The sequence below is a fragment of the Mytilus trossulus genome, chromosome 7 (assembly GCF_036588685.1).
Source record: "Mytilus trossulus isolate FHL-02 chromosome 7, PNRI_Mtr1.1.1.hap1, whole genome shotgun sequence".
Classification (NCBI taxonomy): domain Eukaryota; kingdom Metazoa; phylum Mollusca; class Bivalvia; order Mytilida; family Mytilidae; genus Mytilus; species Mytilus trossulus.
In genome coordinates this window covers 43,790,185-43,808,712 of record NC_086379.1, presented here as the reverse complement: position 1 = coordinate 43,808,712, position 18,528 = coordinate 43,790,185, and the positions used below count along the sequence as shown (strand labels likewise).

The 18,528-nt window shown below is 32.0% G+C and overlaps 1 protein-coding gene across 2 annotated transcripts in view; it reads left to right on the top strand.

Moving 5' to 3' along the window:
• LOC134725121 (QRFP-like peptide receptor) overlaps positions 1–17,632 on the top strand; it is a 63,560-nt gene extending 45,928 nt beyond the window's left edge. Inside the window, exons 2-6 of one of the 2 annotated variants that reach the window (XM_063588674.1) lie at positions 389–834; positions 1,381–1,482; positions 6,412–6,520; positions 14,063–14,160; positions 17,087–17,632. In XM_063588674.1, coding sequence (XP_063444744.1) covers positions 389–834; positions 1,381–1,482; positions 6,412–6,520; positions 14,063–14,160; positions 17,087–17,188 — 857 coding nt within the window. In that variant the 3' untranslated portion in view covers positions 17,189–17,632. Of the gene's footprint in view, positions 1–388; positions 835–1,380; positions 1,483–6,411; positions 6,521–14,062; positions 14,185–17,086 lie in introns of both variants that reach the window. The other variant, XM_063588675.1, reaches the window with a different exon arrangement.
• The last annotated feature ends 896 nt before the right edge of the window (positions 17,633–18,528 follow it).

Below are 18,528 nucleotides of genomic sequence, written 5' to 3'. Positions count from 1 at the left end.
TAAAGAATTTTCTTCAGAAAAAAGTATATCTGCACAAGTTTTATAATGAAAATTAACCATTTTAACATATGCATATTTTTTTTTGATTTGAGTTTTCATATGACTTTAACAATTGATTATAATAGTCTTTCGTGTTTAACCACAGAGTGTATGAAAGCGGATATCAAAGAAATAATATATATATGTACATGTAATATGTATATCCGACAAACTTAACGATGTTTCCTTATTTTTTGACGGTTCTTTATCTTGCATCGACATTGCAATATTCAAATTACATTTTATTGTGTCAAATGTGTATACAAATGTATCTTGTTTTTCAGTGACCTCATTTTACCAAGTTTATCCCATTGTAAAATGATTTTTGATTTTTCTTTGTTTTTTTCAGTAACCTCAGTTGTGTCAAGTATACTTTCCTTAACCTTGGTGGCCTATGACAGATTCTTTGGTATAGTGTATGCCATGAAAGCACATATCATTGAACGAAGTGCGAAATATTCACTTATTGTGATTTGGGTGTTTTCAATAACAGTAGCTTTACCAATGGTGCTGTTTAGACGGCTATATGAAAGACATTGGAAAGATCACGTAGAGTTATGGTGCGATGACGATTGGTCAATAGGTGCTCTACAGGGTACACCAGAGCCTACAATAGCATTTCACAGACCAGCAAGAATGACGTATTATACTATTATCTGCCTCATTTTATTTATATTCCCTATCGTTGCTATGATAGGTGCTTATTGTGGCATCATTAGAACTTTGTGGCTCAATCAGATACCAGGAGAGAGACTAACACACGACGTTAGTGGACAAATGAAAATGAAACGCAAGGTATATTGATAATGTATTTTTAAAGAAATATGTCATATGGAATTATTTAAGGCTACACGAGAGGGCTTTATATTACTTTTCTTGTTTTAATTGTGTCTCTTCGGAACTTTTATGCTTGCTATGCAGTATAAATTTTGCTGATCGTTGAAATCTTACGACGACTTATGTCATTTGGTATCTGGTTGAGAGGCACCTCATTGGTTATCAGGCCAAATCCTTATTTTAACACTTCATATCAATATTACTTTTTGAACAGAAACATCAACACAGTTCAAGTTTAAAGTAAGCTTATTGTTGCATATCATATTTGTTTTTGTTTATTGTTTGGTACATGCATTAGACCGTGATGAAGGTCGAACGGATATAGTTGATGGAATCTACGTTATTTGATCTCTGATGGAAAGTTTTTCATTGGTAATCATCCCATATCTTTTGATTTCTAAATTGTCATTTCATTGAAAACTTCATGTTTTTAATTTAATTAAGCTTACTGAAAATCGACCTTGCTAAATTTTTTTGAATTTATATGTTTTTTTTGCTTTACAGGTTGTGATTATGTTAATCCTTATACTGACCGTTTTCTCTGTTTGTTGGTTTCCTCTTCAAATATCTATACTTTACTCAGAGTACAGATCTGATCCAAAAATGGTAAATACAATATATTATTAAATTACTACAAACAACTGAGTACTGTCACACTAGCTCCAAAGACGAATCTTTGTCTTTTCGTCTCTTAAAAAATATGCAAAAGATACCTTATTGAAAGGTAGTAAAAGAGGGACGAAAGATACCAGAGGGACAGTGAAACTCATAAATCGTAAATAAACTGACAACGCAATGGCTAAATATGAAAAGGACAAACAGACCACAGTTCTGATACCAAAATAAAATGTCCGAAGTTCTCATCGTTTGTTTTTACTGCAGCGAATTAGTTTATGTCTTGCCTCTCTGAAGTCCAAAAAGCAAAACTGTAGCGTGTGTTGCTTGCGGCAGCAACTTATGTTTGTATGAAATTTTGATAAGGTCAGCTTATGATCACTATATTGGTAGGCCAATGATAATTGGTATAAACAAGAGATGTTAACTTATTTGGTATGCAGATGTATAAGTAAAAGGATACCTCATTTCCTTGGAGATAAATTGATACTGTCCTGAGTCATGGTCTATTGACCCGGATACATTTGCTCAGTTTTGAAGTTTTAATTTTGAAATGGTCAATGTATAGGGAACCACTAGTGGTAGGTCAATCATATTTAGTATCAAGTTGTATACGTTTTAGCATGTAGATCAATTGGCATTTCCCCTCTTTATGGTTCATTGACCTTGAACATCTAACATTCATTACATTATAAATTTTTGATCCTAAAGTGAACCAATTATGATAAAGGTAGAGGTTAACATTGTATTTGAAATGGCTCATATCAATTATGCCCTAGACCCGTACGAGTTTTTCACCAAAGGTTAGAAGTAGGAGGAGATATCCTGTATTTCAAATTAACTTCTTCCAGCTGGCGAAAACAAGAAAAACGAGATTCTCCATGTTGGAAATAATGACTAAGGAAAAGATAAAAATTGCATTCGAAATTGACCATAGCACTTCCCGTTCGAGTTTGTCACCAAAGGATGATAAGAGTACTTTGGTATATCACAAAGTCAAAATTAACTAAAGACGGCTGGCCTGACTTGAATATTTCTCTAGTTCGATACATTAACAACTAGAGGCTCTAAAGAGCCTGTGTCGCTCACCTTGGTCTATGTGAATATTAAACAAAGGAAGCAGATTGAAAATTGACTACAAAGGTCAATAACTCCTACAGGGGTCAATTGACCATTTCGTTCATGTTGACTTATTTGTAGATCTTACTTTGCTGAACATTATTGCTGTTTACAGTTTACCTATATCTATAATAATATTCAATATAAAACAGCAAAATTTCCTTAAAATTACCAATTCAGGGGCCGCAACCCAAAAACAGGTTGTCCAATTCATCTGAAAATTTCAGGGCAGATAGATCTTGACCTGATTAACAATTTTACTTCATGTCAGATTTTCTCTAAATGCTTTGGTTTTTGAGTTATAAGCCAAAAACTGCATTTTACCCCTATATTCTATTTATAGCCATGGCGGTCATCTTGGTTAGTTGGCGGGGTCACCGGACACAATTTTTAAACTAGATACCACAATGATGATTGTGGCCAAGTTTCAAATAATTTGGCCTAGCAGTTTCAGAGGAGAAGATTTTTCTAAAAGATTACTAAGATTTACGAAAAATGGTTAAAAATTGACTATAAAGGGCAATAACTCCTAAAGTGGTCAACTGATCATTTTGGTCATGTTGACTTATTTGTAGATCTTACTTTGCTGAACATTATTGCTTTTTACAGTTTATCTCTATCTGAAATAATATTCAAGATAATAACCAAACACAACAAAATTTCCTTAAAATTACCAATTCAGGGGCAGCAACCTAACAATGGAATGTCAGATTCATCTGAAAATTTCAGGGCAGATAGATCTTAACCTGATTAACAATATTACCCCATGTCAGATTTGCCCTAAATGCTTTGGTTTTTGAGTTATAAGCCAAAAACTGCATTTTACCCCTATGTTCTATTTATAGCCATGGCGGCCATCTTGGTTAGTTGGCGGGGTCACCGGACACAATTTTTAAACTAGATACCCCAATGATGATTGTGGCCAAGTTTGGTTAAATTTGGCCCAGTAGTTTCAGAGGAGAAGATTTTTGTAAAAGTTAACGCAGGACGACGACGGACGACGACGGACGACGACGACGGACGACGACGGACGCCAAGTGATGAGAAAAGCTCACTTGGCCCTTCGGGCCAGGTGAGCTAAAAATAACAGAATAGGGAGTCAGAACACCAATTATAGTAGATCCGCCTATCAATCTCTTGAGATATATTGAGTGGAACCAAGATAAAGTGTACCGGTGAAAATTGTGCATCACGGTAACTCTCCTGCACTTATAAATGATTTACGCATTTAAACACATAGGTACTATCTCAAAACATAACAAATAATAAAAAAATTGGTATTAGTTATGACAATTCCTCAATAACTGACAGTTTAATTCTCCAATATGAAGATTCCAACATTTTCTAGCAACGGCCAATGCTTCATCAACTTATTGTTTGTCTACTTCGATACCAGAGACTATTGATAGCCATCGGAAGAATAAAAATACGATAAGGTGTGAGAAAAACTGGTAAAACATTTACCTTATATGATCAATACAATTCATTGACAAATGTGTGTTTCATTCACAACATACTTTAAAGAATCTTTCGGAAGGTTTGAATACTTTAGATCATTCTTCAGTATTGAAGATGGAAACTGTCAATCTTTTAGTTTCTAGGGTTTTAAGAATATTTACTTGGGGAAAATCAAACATATTCAGGATTACGAACTTACAGAGTGGTAAATGAACAACACGTGGGCACCATACAGCACACATAATCCATTCCATCATCTTTGGAAATGACACATTTAGCAAAACATCCACTTAGTGTCAAATATGCTATGCCAGTACATTCTCCAAAAAACTGACTCCGGCTTTAAAGGAATGCCTTATTTCTAGTTCATGAAAATGAAAATAACAATAAATCATATGGAATGGTAAAAGATTTTGGTAAGGCGAAAGTCTTCAACGAAACAAACTTTTACAACTCTTTTGAAAAAGCAAGAAAACCACTGGAATCCTTTATAACATTTTTAGATATCCCTAACCTTACTTAAAACAAAACCTACCAAGTAAATGAAATCCCAGATTAATTTGAAAAGGACGTAACACAGTTCCTAACATATATCTCGAAGCAAGACATCGATTTATTAAATAAACTTGACATACACAAGGGATTTGAATATTGGTTTTTATTTCTACTATGACATTTACCAGTCCTAACTTCCTGTTTGTCAAGACTTCATGATATTCCTGCAATGCAAAAAAACACAAATTTCTGCACTCTGAAACAAAAAGAGAAAACTGGTATGATAAATCATATATTGTAACTCCAGTGAATATCAACAACTGCCCCTGAAGTTTCGTCGTTGAATGTCCAATATATAAGATTATGTATAATTGGATCAACTTAGGGGGAAATTTACGAAACTTGTACTAGACAATCATAGATATCTTAATTTCCGTGATATCACAGAAACAGCAACGGAGATGACAGATAGATGGAAATTATTTGTTGTCATGACCACAGGACTATGCCCAACACAGACAGACATCACTACGTATGGAGCATTTATCTGCTTGTATTTCAAAATGTTCGTAAAACATGGATGCTTTAAAGGTTACATTGACAGCACAATAGAGACAATTGGTCCTGAAAGAAGATGTTGATGAATTTTACATTCATAATGAAATTGAATTGAAATTTGAATAAAAGACATAATTGATGATCTAGGAAAATGAGATGACCTCAACAGCATTGTTCATAGCATCTATACAAGTTCTGGCGTTGATCGACATAACAGCTATCTGAAAGATCCTGTTGTCATTTAAATGAAAGTGTCAGATGGTATTGAAGGGAAGTATATCCCGCAGATGAGTGTCTGTTGCTAATGCTTCATTTACAGAAAAGATATTTTCTAACTTAGAAAATCTTGGCTAGCCAAAAGTCGACCCACTCCTCTCCTCTCCACCCCTTAGAGTAAGCCAATAGTTGTGATTACAATGCTGCACCGTCTACCGGTTGGTGAACTCAAAATAGATACCAGGATTAAATTTGTAGTGGCAGCACTTGAACACTCTTCAAAGTAGAGGTTTTAAATTGTCTTGTTTTTTTTAACACATTTAATAAAGTAGGCACCGAAAATATATGTTTATATTCTAACATTTGCGCGAAAAACATACCCATAAACTTTATTTAATAAGTTCAGTAAGAATTTTAAAATTGTAATCAGATATTGTTCTATATTTCGGGGGTAACGGGAAGATTGTTTATTTAAACTTTTTACACGTTCTCATCTTAAAGGTGCTTATTTTATTAGAGCCAGTTACAAATGCTGTCAAAAGAAATTATTACCTTAAGTCTCCGAAATTTTCATCTCAATCCGCCAAGGGTGGAGTGAAGGGTATCGGATCGTCACACTTGGCTAGAGAAGATGGAAGCAGAAAAACTGAACTTTATCCTATGGTATGTTGAAATTGTTTTGGCAAAAGAGGTTTTATTAAAGGTGTAATGTCGAAGATGGTCAATGTTAAATGTCGACCACTACTATGACTCACGTTGGTAATCTTCTAGTTTGGCCAGCCTATGCTGACAAACTCAAGTGACATAAGTGTTGTTGATGATTTAATAATAATAAAGGCAATGTCTACCTCTACCGTTGGTACTATAACCAAGGTGGAGAATGTCCTAGCCTAACCGGTCTCTAATAGTGTTGTTGGGCTATGTGACATACTGGGTACCCTCCCCTCCCTATACTGACAAACTCGTACATATCTAGCTCATTTTAGAAGCTATTTTCATTCTTAAAACTGTGTTTATGTAATAAGAAAGATCACTTGATTTACACATTTATTATATTTTATTTTTTGATTACAGATGGGGGAATGGTACGACACTTTTTATTTCCTAGCCAGAACATTGGCTTTCTCAAACAGTGCTATCAATCCGATTATTTATGCAGGTTTTAATGAAAATTTTAGGAAAGGTAAGTCAAGTTATTTTTAATTTTCAATTAGTTCAAATTTACGAGCAAAATATCTTTATCTATGCTGCTGGAAAAAAAACCAACACGCATTTCAATATAAAAAGATTTATTCAGATTATAAATTTAGTCTAAGATTTAAAATGTTGATAATCCAGAAACTAATATTATTTCACTAAATTTCGTCACACTGATATCAACGGTAGATTTTTTTCAGTCGTTATACTATTTTCGTTGGAAAACAATTATATATATTAGTCTGCTGCGGTAATATTTCACAAATAATGATGTTAAGCTAGAGAACATTCTAATGGAAATCTCAAATGACGTTCTCATGGGAAATTATCTAACATTTCTTTGACAAGCTAGTATCTATCTTTAGTTTTTAAAATGGATGAGTCTTATATTTATATAAACGGAACATACCAAATGCACAAATAAACTCGGGTTAGCGTTGGTATTTTTTTTTTTCAAAACTAAAACATGTATTAGTTGTCATTCTCGTTGCACTGATATTAATTGTGCATTTCATAAGGCCAATAATTCAATAACTGTTGCTTAATTTTAACATTAGCATTAGTTTTTCAATCAAAATTCAATTAGAAACGCTAAACGCGCGTTTCACATACATAACACTCATAAACTGTTCAGATGACAAATTAAAGTGCTTGTAAGAGAACAGTGTTTATGTTTTTGGTGGGGTTCGTGTTGCTTATTCTTTAGTTTTCTATATTGTGTCTTGTGTACTATTATTTTTCTATTCGTCTTTTTAATTTTTTGTCCATGGCGTTGTCAATTGATTTTCAATTTATGATTTGGCTGTATCTTTCGCCCCTCTATTATTAACGATACAGAGAATTACAAAAAAGTATTGGGTTTGCAGATACTATTTTCTTTACAATCATGTATATTAGTTTGGTAAGACCCAACTCAATGACGTTTTCGAGAGTTTCATAAACATGTAAATTTGAACATGTAATTTGTATTTGAACTCAACGTTTGAAATATATATTGACCCAACATTAGCATTTTCTACATTTACTAGTTCTTAAGTTACAAAAGAGGGACGAAAGATACCAGAGGGACTGTCAAACTCATAAATCGGAAATAAACTGACAACGCCATGGCTTAAAAAGAAAAAAAAACAAACAAGAGTACACCTGACACAACATATAAAACTAAAGAATACTAGCAACACGAACCACACCACGAACTGGGGGTGATCGCAGGTGCTCCGGAAGAGTAAGCAGATCTTACACCTATTGTCGGTGTGCAAATAAAAGTGAGTTTTCTAACGGATATAAATTAAGCGAAGTACAGCCGGCGGCACTAGTTGCATATGTACAACCACTTAAGAAATATTTAATGAATGATTTGCAAATTCCTAGATGTAAAAATGAAGGTTGGATTCAATATAAACAACTTTCATTATATCCTTTCTAGAGTTATGTACTTGAGTGAAAGAAAATTAGTAGTGCTATGTATATGTGGTTTCTGTTCGATAAACACAATCACTCACGACACTCCAAATTTGGAAAAGTTATTTCTCATCACACAATTGACGTTAAGATTGATTTCGTATATTCATAATTAGTCGTTCATTAATTATGGCCTTTGATTGAGTTAACAGTGACATTTATTTTATACATGAAGGAAAAATTCGGTTTGCTATCCTTTTGACAGCGCTTGGATTGTTTCTAGATATACTTGCGATAAATATGTTGAATTTACGAAAGCAAATCTGTCTACAGTTTAGGAAATTTCCTTCGCCTATATTTCTTATCAGGAGAGGTTAATTCTGTAAAAACAGAACGGGACGCAATGTTAACAATACACAAGAACAAGATAGTTGAACCACAGCTTTTTAGTAGTATCACCCACTTTCGTCTTGATACTTTATTGATCTTATTTATAAGAGGTAAATAATATCTTAAGATCAATATTCTATTGTTGTTGTGTGATTTCGTTTTGTTATCCAGGACGTACGGACACAACCTTTTGACGTTTTAATACTATATCATGTTCTGAAATAGATAAATCGACCATTTTCGATTGGTTTTCATTTTTTTATTGCAAAAAAAACCCTCTGACTAATATTATTTCAAAATGAACGAATGAGCAAAGTAATTTATCCCCCACAAGTTATTATAAATTATGTAAGAAGGAAGTATTAGTATTATCTTTCATTGAAAAATGTAAAAGTAATGTTATAAAAGTGTCCGGTTAAATTCTCGTCCTTAAATAAAATGTTTTCTTTCTAATAAAAATTGTCTTCAATGCCATGATTTCATTGGAAAAATTTCAATGATGCAACTTTTTGTGACTTTTCTACAGTAGTTCATCATTATTTGTTCTTCGTAATGAATGCCTCTTGAAAAAAGAAAATCACAAAAATACTGAACTCAGAGGAAAATCTATTTGGAAAGTCCGTAATCACATGGCAAAATCAAATAACAAAACGCATAAATAGCTTGGGTTCCTTGTCTTGGTCTGACTATACGTTTGTTCTTTTCAGTTTTAGCAGCTCAATTCGTTTTGTAAATGGTTTGTCCATTTATTTATTACTATAAGAAGGCTGGTTAACAAATTTTAGATTTTCCACAAAAAGACCTGAAGAGTAATGATTTTATACGTCAGTATGTTATTACAGCTTACTTTCTCCCCTGCTCCGTGCATTAGCTGGATATAGTACTACGTTTTAACATCAAGAATATTTCTAACATATTCTTAACTTACTCAACTGCTGTATACGAACATTATTGATATGCACTATTGTAACAAAAGGTAATCAGTATGATCGAATCAAAACGATATACATATATAGCCAGGGAATTCTGCGCTGTTAGAGGCATTATCAATCTCTGTATTGTAACAATGATTGGTTATATAAAACACGCAGTATTTAAACAACATCTGTTACTGATATGTCAATTGTTTAGTTAGATTTCATGATTAGTATTCTCTATTGTCCTATATGCTGAACTGTTATTGCGGAGTATATGGAATCTATTAAATACGCTTCACCATATGGTTTTGGGTACATGTTTAGTCTTCGAACAGCGGTATACTGATGTTCTCTTTATTTAGGTGTAATTAAGAAGCACCTTCGTAGCAACACTCCTTGAATAAGGAAATCAAATTTCAAACTCATTTCAAACAAATGAGAATTATTAGGATATTTGATGTCCGTCGATATAAACAAAGCCCCAAATAATGCACACACAAATGTATCATTCTAAAAATCATTGTTAAAGTTTAATCTTTAAATTTATCTATAATATCATTTAAATGCAAGACTCATATCATAGTCTCTACCAGTCCAAAACAAAATTTGTTTTTATTTTTGTATAGTATTTATACAAATGTATACTATCAAAAGTAAGCGCTTTACAACATATTCATTCACTTATGTAACCATGGTAACTGGTACTTAAACAATAAAATATGAAAGGCTATGTTACATGTATGAGATTCTTAAACAAATATTTACAAATAAAAGGGCATATAAAAATATACTTTTAAATTTATTGATCAACATTTTTTTTTATAAAAATTGGAATGGTAAAATAAAGGAGACATTCAACCCGTTCAAATTAAAAGAAGTTGAATATTCAAAAGTATTTGCATAAAAATTCGAATAAAAAAATGAAAAATATGTGCTTTAAAATTCAAAAATTACAGTGATATAAAATATTTTAAAAACTATGAAAAAGCATGTCTGAATAAATGAGTTTTCAGAAGTTTCTAAAAAGCGGTCACATAATGGATGTTCCGTATACCACTTGGTAAATCATTCCATAGAACGGCTACTGCTTTGTTAAATCTCATTTCTCTATATGTTTTGCTTCTTCGGTAATAAATGGTTTATCTAAATGTGAACTTAAAAAGTGTTCACTTGCATAACTGAAAAACTGTTGTTTCATCGTTTGTAACATAAACTTGATTGATTGTTGGTTGCTTAACGTCCAGTGGCAAGTATTTCATACATGTTCAAGACGAGAACAAGTAAACAATAAATACAACAAGTAAGTGTTGTAATAGAGGCCATCCGGGATGATGATCGTGGAAATTTTGACTACCAAATGAGAGTATATTGGATGGAGACATGAAATACACTTTGGCTTACAACAGGCCACCTAGGAACCCCTCAAAGAGATGTTGCAAGGATTAATAACGTGCAAAGAGCGGGACAGTCTCTTTATGTGAGGCATCGGATTTAACGTCCCCATTCGGACCGCACAACAAAACGGACGCCCAACTTTGGCATGGTTTTACTGACAGTCGGAAGAAGACCAAGTGACCATATTTCTATTTCCAAGTCGCCCTTTAGGGTGAAAAGTGTGAAATAAGTTGTTGACTTTTGTATATTGATATGGTAATCTTGACCTCTGCTATGCAGTCAGTTTGGTTGTAAGGGTTATATAAATAAACATCCACGTGAAAAGGGGATACAGAAAATGTAGTTTTAAAATACACACAGCAGAATGAACTATAACGTTTAAATAAGATTTCAGGATTTTAAACATTAACGTGAAAAATAATATTCAAATGTTTATTCTTAATTTGGCTGTTTTAACTTTTTTTTAGAATCTAGGGTCACTGATGAGTATACGAACGTACGGCTTACACAATATTTACCCTAGTATCGTTAATAAATTACATATTCATCTTCGTATTAAACAGGTTAAAGAGATGTATCTTTATTTTTTCTCGTCGGCGAAAATATTTGTCAAGAATACCAGTGGGTTAAATGAACGTCTATAAGAAATACATTCGTTATCCTGGCCTATAGGTATCAGGAGTGTATGTTATCTAATTTAAGTTTTTAAAATGTAAAAAAAAACTTCGGATGTGCCTCAACAGAGTGTATGAATTTTTAACATAGTTAGCATATTGATTGTACCATTTCATTTTAGTCGACTTGGTATATTTGTTTGTATTTGATAGTGTTTTCAAGTTAGAAACTCGTGCTATTCCGAAGTAGTGATGCTTGTATGGAACTTATGTATTTGTAACTGCAATTTAATATCAAATATTTTCTGAATTATATAATAAGGCCGGCATTAAAAATCGTTCAGATAGAAACGTTTTAAATAGATGTTTGTCTATCATTTAGAAATAACGTAAGGAATGGATTTTGCCGTAAGAGTGCATTGCATTTTGCGTATAGTGCTTTTAGGAAACTATTAAACAAAACCAACATGCTTATGTAAACAGATATAATGCAAATTTTGAATTGATTGTATGTGATTTTAAGAGGATCACTTTCATGCGGTGATTACTACTGAGTGACAATTCGGTCGGCAAAAACATATTTATAGTTTTGCAACCAGGAAGAATAATCAACGATTTAAACTTAAATTACAATTGTCATGTTGTTTGTGTTTTTACGTCTGCTGTATGCAAATTTTGAACAAGTGACAGATCATACGAACACGATTAAATGGGAGAAAAGCCTTCTTGAAAAAAATAAAATAAAATGTATTCATCTCATTTGTTTTGTTAAACACAAAGATTGACTTGATCTACTGATGATTCCTTCAGTTTTCAAAAGCTTAATGGGCCAGGCACATAATCAGTGAAAAATAATATTTTGTTTGACAATATGAAAAAAAAAGAAAAAAAGACGAAACTCAGAGAGAAATTCAAAAAGGAAAGTTTCTAATCAAATGACAACAGCTCAAACGAATGGATAAAAACCGTCCTATTCCTGGATTGGTACAGGCATTTTCTTATGTTCACAAATGGTGAATAAACTTGGTTTAAAAGCTTGCTAAACCTTTTACTTGTATGACAGTCGAATCAAATTCCATCATATTGACAACGATGTGTGAACAAAACAAAAAAGAAACAACAGGAAAAATGTCAGATATAGGGGAACAGCAGTCAACATTCTGTTATAGCTTAATCACTATAAAAACAAAACGTTATTTGACTCGAACAATCATGTCGAATTAAATTTCGATCGACCGAACCGAAAGTACAAATAGCACATATGATTAATTCGACATAATTAAAGTAAAGAGCATTTTTATAAACTTTTCATTTTATTTATAAGGACAATATGTTAGCCACTCGATGTCTTCTGAATTTTTTTTGACCTGCGGTTGCTTTCGTATTACATGTATGGTATGATGTTCAAATTAATTTTAGTTAGTATACTCATTTATTTAAATTCACGATACCTCCTTTTTTGTAATTAATTAGAATGAAAAAGCAGACGAGTACAATAATCACAATTTACTTTTGAGCTTAGCTTACAATATCCAAACCGACCTAATGCTTTAGATTTTTATCGCATTTATAATTCGAATATTAACTTTGTCGCTAATGAAACGATAAGTTTTTAATCGTGTTACAAGCAAACAGTTATTAAATCGTCTGAATCGAATAACCATTAATATTTAATGTTATTTTCAAGTTTCTCTTTTATAATTAGTTAATTACCTTTAAACAATTAGTTAATGTAATGACGGTAACATATAATTGGTGTTTTTATCTGTTCAATATGTTGAAATCTTAATACTCTCTCTAATATGCCGTATTACTATCTTTTTAATGCTTCATATTTTCATGCTATTCTGTTTAGAAATTGAAACTTGTGACAATGTGTCTCTAATGGTGACAATCCTGATATTAACATGAATATTTAGACGCACATATTGCGTCAATTATCTACTCTTCATGAACAGCAACCGTACTATATGACAAGTGAGCGTTACAGACGAACGTTCACGTAATTTTATCACTTGAGCGCGCTATAAAATTGTCTTTTCTACTCTGTTATGAAAATTCTATATGTTAACCAAACACTATGTGGTGACATCACAAATGACATATGTATGCTAAAATGTCCCAACTTCTAAATTGAAATATTAATTTGACACAATAAATAATATTCACATTCATAAGCAAATTGACGGCCACTATTATATTGCTTCTGAACGCAAAAGTCCAAGAAGACAAAAACAAAAATGTAGGAGAGTGATTGCCGTTGGTTTATTTTTTTCTTGAAAATTTTGAAAAAAAGCTACCAACGCTCGAGAATTTATCAAGTTTTGCTTTCATATTTCGATAAAATTGTCCGTTTGATTTGTCGCTCTGTTGGGTTTTTTTTTCTAAATATATATCAGTGTTTTATTGTATACAAAAAAAAAACAAATCGGTGATCCCTTACAATATAAACTTTTAGGGATAAATGTTTACTTTTATGAACGCTTGTTTTATTGAAGCTACTTATGAGAGGTATTATAAACGATAAAATAATAAATTGTAGATTTACATAGTACATTTCTCTATGTCAACACTTAAAATGACGGCTTCCCCAATGGGACGATATTTGCCACGATGTAACACAAATAAAATGAAAATGAAAAATAGAGATTAGATTCCAGATAATATTTACTGATGTATTTATTGTACATTGTAACAATAAACAAATAAATGTCGTTTTAACAGTTTTATGTTGTTTCAGAGAAGTTCTTAATTTAAACAAAAGTTTTAATTTAGTTGTATCGATAAACAATGCTTTAATTGTATTTGCAGGAATCAAATCAATGTGTGGATGTTATAAGAAACCGAGATGGACGGCAATTGCAAGAATAGATTCGTTCAGAAGCACAACTTTAACAGCAACCTCAAAAGTATGATGGATTGTCATTTTGAAGGTTCATATTGTAGAAAAAACAAGGCATGCAATTACACTGTTGTTATAATACCAACTTGTATAAACGTTTCCTGCTTGAAGTCTTTTGTATTGTGAGAAACATTTCCCTTATTCTTGATTTTTTTTATCAAAGGTACCCGGATTATAATTTAATACACCAAACGCGCACATATTGAAAAATCGTGGTTTATTATAGACTCAAAATATATGAATGATAATTGTATGCCGTTAAGTCACTCTTTTCTTTTTACTTCTGATATTACTTTCTATATTGTATGTTCAAGCGAACAAATTGACACACTTCAATGATTTGCGACTTCAGAGATTACTTATTTAACCAATTTAAAATCGAATTTGGCATTTAAAGTTCATATAATAGTAAACTTGTGTTCTAAGTTTCAAGTTGATTTGACTTTCCACTTCATCAAACATTACCTTGACCAAAACCTTCAACCCGAAGTGAGACAAACGGACAGAGGAACGAAAGCACAGACCAGAATACATTATGCCCCTCCGACATCATAGGTGGGGCATAAAAAACAAACAAACGAGAATATGCCCATAGTACACGGATGCTCAACTTGCACCATCTTTTCTACGTTCAGTAGGGTCAAAACTCTAAATTTGGCATTTGAATTAAAACGATTATATTATAGGGAACTATGTTTAAGGTTGATTGGACTTCAATTCATCAAAAAATTTACCCTGAAGCGTGACAGACGGTCCGGACGAAAAACATAATGTCACGTTTAGCATAAAAATAATTGCCTTTACAGAAATCCTTTTTCACCAGTCTGTATTGGAGAAAAAATGTCTGCTCTTATATAATTAAAATAAAAATGACATATTAAAAATTATTACATAATCACTTGTATAGCCAGTCTCTGATCATAGAATACTAAATAGAAATAAGTGTGTGCGAAGCATGGCATTATCATCAAACTAACCAAAAAGGACAATATATAATGTCTCTGTTTTATTCTAACATTGAACAAGTAAACCTAATTTTCAAATATTTAATAGAAAGTGGAACTTTATATTACGCTAAGTGTGTCAAATTTCTAAACAATTCAAATATAAATAATCTGCAGCATTTTTTTCTTTTATTTTTTAACCTAAAGGTTATTTCAAATAAAAACTCGACTTCGGAATATATTTCAATTAAAATACTTAATTTAGAAAAAAATAACTGCCCGATTATTTATATTTCAATTGTTTAGAAATTTGCATGTGACAATAATTTCTATTTAGTATTCTGTGATCAGAAACTGGCTATACAGGTGATTATGTAAAAACTTTTAATATGTCATATTTTTCTTAAATAATTTTTCTTTGGCTAAAGTATGCCTTTTGTGAATGTGTATTTCTCTCTGATGCTCTTGCTTTAATATTCTTTAAATTTTCATACCTATTATAATCAGTTCGTTTTTGTTTTTAGTTGATTTGAAATATAATTTTTATTTGATCTTTTTAAGCAGCATGTTTATAAAGATGGGGGAAATATACTAAAGGAAAATGCAAGGTCACTAATCGAAAATGAACCGACAACACCCAGGCAAAAAATGGGATAAATAACATTAAATTATACAACACACAACATAGCAAAATACAGATTGAGCAACACGAACCGCTCCGAAATCCGTTGTTGTTCTCGTGTGCATTTTAAGGGTAGGCAGATCCTGCTCCACATATGCCACCTGTCATAATATTTCCAACTCCTTAAGCAGCGAAAACCCGAATCATATTTTGCTTCCAACTTATTTACACTGATCATTATACAGAAATACATTCATTTAATATATTTAAATGGTTGCCATAAACGTCTTAACTACTACGTCGTCTCTTTATGGCCTTATTATTTAGTTTAACACTTGTACATTGACTTATTTAAGTTCTTTTGCTTTCCCCCAAACAAATCAGTGCTACATGCACTCTCTGATATATAACAGCATGATGCGTCATAATTTAAACTTCATAATTCATATAATGTACTTCTGCAGCAAAATTATCGACACAATTACGAAACAATATGCGGTTTCAGACAACTTTTTGTCTATGTCGTAACTTGATCATATTCTTCTTCGAAAACAATTGATGGAGATGTCTTCGACCTTGTTGATTTATGTTTTTTTCCAATAAATGTATCTACAGAGACCTGTCTTTGCGTTGGATGACAATAAAGATATAATAGTACAAAATCAAATTTATCAAGGGACAATAAAAACAAATTGCAAAAGAAAAATGCAACACCATAAAAGTAAAAGAAAATAGACGCTTTAAATGAATTGTCACTACACAGAAAAATAACCACTCAGTATGCATCCCTATTTACACATTTTAAATAAACTCGTGATTCTCCAGATCTAAGGATCAATCTGAGATAAAACATTGAATTATGTCGATCAACCTCATCTCATTCATATTTGACAGACTTGTGCGATACACTTTTTTGAAAGATGGATACTTTCATGTTAATGAATATTAGGTTCCATTGTCTATACCTATTGAGGATTGACCCCTAAATGCATTCAATGGTTTAAAAACAAATAAATTCTACGTAATTATGCCGTGGTAATAAAATCAACTTGGTGCTGCATATTCAAACCCAGTATTGATATTTGTGTGTAGATAGGGAGAATATTGCTTATTCTTTTCGAAAAGGGAGAGTTCGTATTGCGCTATCTTTAGTCATGTGACCTAACGAATGTTTCTTTCTTTTGAAAAAATCTACCCGTTTTCTTTTCTGATGCTTTAAACAATGTTGAATTTAAAACCAAAAGAAAAGGGCTTAATTTAGAATATGTTCATTATACTTATCCTAGTTCATTTATGTTAGTAACTGTATGTTTATTATACTTCTAATGTTTTATTGACAAATATACATTTTGATATTTTCTTTTCAGATATTCAACAAAAAGAAAAAGTTGTCAGTCCAGGAGACTTCATTAATACGAAATAATTTCCATGAAAGTCGAGACCATAAAAAAATGACAGTTGCAACGTAGCTACATGTATGTTATGGAAACAGAACCCTTTAGGTAATCGCAAAAAAGTTTTAAAATAAAAAGTACATGCCGATTCACTTGTGACATTCATTGAAGATCATTACAGGAGTGAAATACTACATTGAAGTCAAATAATACGTTGCATATTTTAATGATGCCAATAAAAATCGAAACAGATTGTTTGCAAGCTGCATTTTGACAATATGATAACAAAGTGAGACCTGTAAATAGAATGTGCTTTTCAATTTTGGATCGTAACAAAATGTTGATTACTCCCAGACAAACAAGCGAAAATTCAAAATGTATTTTAAGAGGTGTTATGCCATTTTATAGCATACATGTAATTGTATATAAGTTTTTCGGCATTACCACATGCATTGAGGTATCGGAAATATTTAATTTTACATATTGTAAATTTCTATACGTTTTGTTATGTAGATGTTTCTGGAATATATGTTGTAAATATATGTTAATAACATTTTACGAGTTGTTTTTCTCGACAGATGATAAATGACTGTTATTTGTACTGTAGATCGTCATTTTAGTAATGTATAAACAATTTCAATGCAAGAAACAGTTTCTGTCTTGCACGTCTAGTCTATCATGATTCGATTAAAAAGTTGTTTGCGTTGCTTTCGTAGACTGTCTGGTAAATGTTTGACTTTAAGTTTGTGTATTTTATAAGGAATATGGCAGTTGTCATCCAATAGTTCCTTTCTGTGAATGTTGGGGTTTGTTTTAGTTGCAATTCAGTGTTCCTCTTATAGTTTTCCCTCCATTTTTATTTTGTTATGTGAAAGTTGTTTATAAATATAGCCCGTCTCAGTGTGCGGTTATTTACTCTACCGCTGTGTTGAAAGTACTATCGGTAATCTTAGTTTGATTTTATAGTAAATTGACCAAGACGCCAATTAAAAAAATGGTAAATACACTTTCTTGATAAAATGACAGATAAATATAGATTCTTACATTGATACCAGTGGATTATCTTCTCGATAGTTAAATTATAAATTTTAAAGTACTCGCCGAGGCGGCTCGAACTTTAAAATTGATAATTTAACTATCTCGATTGGATAAATCCGATAATCCACGAGTAACTATGTAAGAATCTGTTTCTCTAATGATTAAAAAGACATTTTCTTTTTTTGTTTACCGAAAATCCCCTTCGAGTGCCTTTCACATTGCACGAAGTTGTCAATTTCATTAACACCTGTTATCTTATTTTGGTTCATCCAGTCAGCCAAAAAGGTCATGACCCTAAAAATCAACCAATGATCTTCTGAGATCACCAGCAACCACACGTTGATTAAATTTTTTTATACAATGGGTTCGAAAAGGGA